General features: G+C 38.8%; 1 protein-coding gene across 1 annotated transcript in view; it reads right to left on the bottom strand.

Annotated features, from left to right (window-relative positions):
- TMEM167A (transmembrane protein 167A) overlaps window positions 1-3,235 on the bottom strand; it is a 59,587-nt gene that overhangs the window by 15,963 nt on the left and 40,389 nt on the right. The window contains exon 2 of the mRNA XM_019516928.1: window positions 2,239-2,348. Coding sequence (XP_019372473.1) covers window positions 2,239-2,348 — 110 coding nt within the window. The remainder of the gene's footprint in view (window positions 1-2,238; window positions 2,349-3,235) is intronic.

Here is a 3,235-nt window from a genome sequence, read left to right as displayed (position 1 = left end):
GTGCATGTGCAGCTACTGCTGCTACCGTGGAACCTGGTTGGGGATCCAGAGCCTGGTCTGGCTATTTGTAATCTCCTGGCTGCCTGCTACAACTGCCCCAAGCTCTGGGCAGCTCCTGCCTGCCACAGAGCCTGGGATGCCTGCAGCCTTCCCACTGCCTTGGGCAAGCAGCCCAGGCTCCATGGCCAGCAGCAGCTGCCCAATGCCTGGGTTGGCTGTGATGCACTGAGGAAAAGTGGCAACATGTGCCATGCTTTGGCATGTGCGCCGCGGATTGCCAACCCCGTAATAAAATGTTGCGACTAGAATTCTCTTCACACTTAAATATTCCTTCAACTCGTAGCCTCCTACATAGATATGTAGAATGTACTAGCCTTTTCCATTTGTAGTTCAAGTATGAAAATATTTGTGTGTCCTTTCACACAAGAAAGTCTTAAGGTTACCACTGACATGAGGGATTTCTTTTGATAATAATAAAAGATGGGAATAGGGAAAGTTTCCTGAAAGACTGCATTTTTTATTATAGTGTCTGCTAATGGAGGGTAACACGATAGTCAGAGGTATATATTCTAACTTCTTATTGCACATATTTTACTGATTAAAGTTCTAGTGTTGGCTTTGGCATAGAAAATTTCCTTGAATCTGGAGCTACTACTGTGTTTACTCTTGAAGAATATCTAACTGAAGTACAATACAACTCTTTATAAATAATATTTTCAAAAGGTGCTGACAGAGTGGATGAGTTAAGCACTTGATCTTTGTATTAACACAGATGTGGAAAGTACCATTTTATTTGTGTCTTTCGAGTACTTTGCACAGGAGAATAATTGCATTGCTTCCAGGCCAACATTTAGTTTCCTGAAGGTTAAGTATTTATATGAAATGCAAATACTACAAAGCCCCATCCCCTGAAGATGAAAATGTCAAGATACGGTGGGCAAAATTAATTCTAGTGATATTTTGTGTTACTAGAGAAAGCTGTATACCTCACTATTCCTGCTACAGATTAAGTGTATAAAAACAGTTAGGGACAAAAAAAGTATTAATATTAGAGTACATCATTTTTAGAAGATTGTCCTCTGAAAGGGCAATAAATATGCTAATGAATTTTTAAAAATGGTATGTAAAAAAATATTAAAATGATAGTATTGTTCTAAGTGGCCTGCAACTCAGATTTGATGTAACTTTCAAGGTGTGATATTTAAATGGCAACTCTTCACGTATATCATGAGCATACAGGCACTCAGCTTCTCCTGGAGCAAAAATGATGGTCCTGGGAGAAAAATAACCCATCTCTGACCTGACAGAGGTTGCTCCTGGGAGATTCTCTTCCAGGTCAAGACACATCTCTATAGTTCACTGCTGCTTCTCTCTTGGTCCCCAGGCGGAGTCACTGAGCAGTAGGGAAACGTTCACCACCCCTTCCCGAGACCAAGGTCACTGAATAGAGCGGACTAGAAGCTGATGGGCACTAGAAGCTGAGCTGCTCCCTTGCACATCATTTGCAGAACCCTGTGTCCACATAGCCATGTGGCACTGTGGGCACACTTTTAAAGGACCTTACAAGTTAAGGCTTTTCCTTGACATTTCATTTTAAAGCCAGTATCCACAGCCCCATGAAAGTCCCTGGTGTGGAAAGCAAGGAAGAGGAAGAGGAAACTAGGAGGAGAGGTGCAGCTTGATCTCTATGCTTTCCCCAGATTTTCAAAATCCGATTTAATCTACAATAGTGGTGTTAGTCACTAGAGTTTTCCTTCCAACTCATCCCTCTAAAAAGGTGAACTTATACAGAATAAATTAAAAGCAAGGTTACTTCCGTTCCATACCTAATTTACAAAAACAAACTCACAAACACATGCCATGTATTTCTATGGAAATAACTGAAAGGAGAATTATTTGGTCAATTACCAGTTTGTCTTTCTGATTTCTCTCTAATTGCATCACTAATTACTATTACTACTAACTTAAGAATTTGTTTGGGCAGAAAGTTACACATTTAAAAATAACTCAAGAGACAAAGTTAGCTTGGTTTTGTTATAAAATAAGTTTCCACCATAAAAATCACCATGTGTTACTTTACGTGACTTATCCTCTTGATTTTGATATGCCCTTATGTCAGAAGCATTTAAGGAGAGAAAATGCCTGCTATAATCTTAACGCTCCTATGAAAATACAAATGATAATACAATGAACAAGAAATCTATGAGAACTTCTTAGAAGTAAACAGACTTAACATACCCAGTTTTATTTTTGTCCAGTAACCTGGGAGCCAAGGATCTAATATAAGCACAGGTGCATATGAGCAACAAGATTACTGTCAGTAGACTCTGGAAATTGAAGATCGCAGACTAAGGAAAAAAAAAACAGATCAGAGAAAACAGTTATACACTTTGCACTGTAGGCCATTAAAGTCTCCCAAAGCCCCTCAACATATAACACATAAAACAAGTGTCCTGTGGACAATACTCTCAGAAGTGGGCATTTTTACTGAAACAACACTGCTTCTGAGCCAGTGGATGTCACAATACAAGGCAGGTTATCCAATATCAAGACCTCTCTTCCCTAATTCACACTCACTGGGGATGGAGAGAGTAGTATTATTACTCCTTTGCTCTCCAACACCTGTTCCCAGGCTGATACACAGAAACACACTATCTGCAGTTTCAGACTTGCAAAAACAGATGTTTTTTTGCAGCCAAACAGTAAGGCTAACTATGATTTGCATCAAAAAAAGATAATGGAGGAAACAAAAGTCAAACAAGTGAAGTAGTGCTCAACTCAAACTAACAGCATAGCAAGAACTATATAGAAGCAGGCCAGTTAAAAGGCTGTGCCATTAAAAGAAAAAGCCAACAGCATCTGCATTGTAGCAACTTTGTTGTCACATACTTTATCCAAATCAGGACTCAAGAATCCAACAGCTCTTGTACAGAATACATAATATTAATCCTATCAGTCTTAAAAAACCCTGAAAGTCTTAATACTTTGTCTTTTTAAATCTATCAATATCAAACAGTTACACTTCAAATAGCTTTTTGCTCTGAAATGAAAAACCAGCATTGATATAAATAAAATTTCTCAAACACATTACATGGTAAATATTGCATGAATAAAGTAAAACAATTAAGATACAGATATACATCAGTAATATATATATAATTACTAGCCAATTGCCCCTCAAGAATGATGGTGGGGGGGATGGGCGGTGACAGAGAGACTCCACCCAATGTCCTAC

The sequence above is a fragment of the Gavialis gangeticus genome, unplaced genomic scaffold (assembly GCF_001723915.1).
Source record: "Gavialis gangeticus isolate Ggan-Ray unplaced genomic scaffold, GavGan_comp1, whole genome shotgun sequence".
Classification (NCBI taxonomy): Eukaryota; Metazoa; Chordata; order Crocodylia; family Gavialidae; genus Gavialis; species Gavialis gangeticus.
Note: the sequence above shows the minus strand (reverse complement) of the source record. Positions and strands in the feature narration are given on the sequence as shown.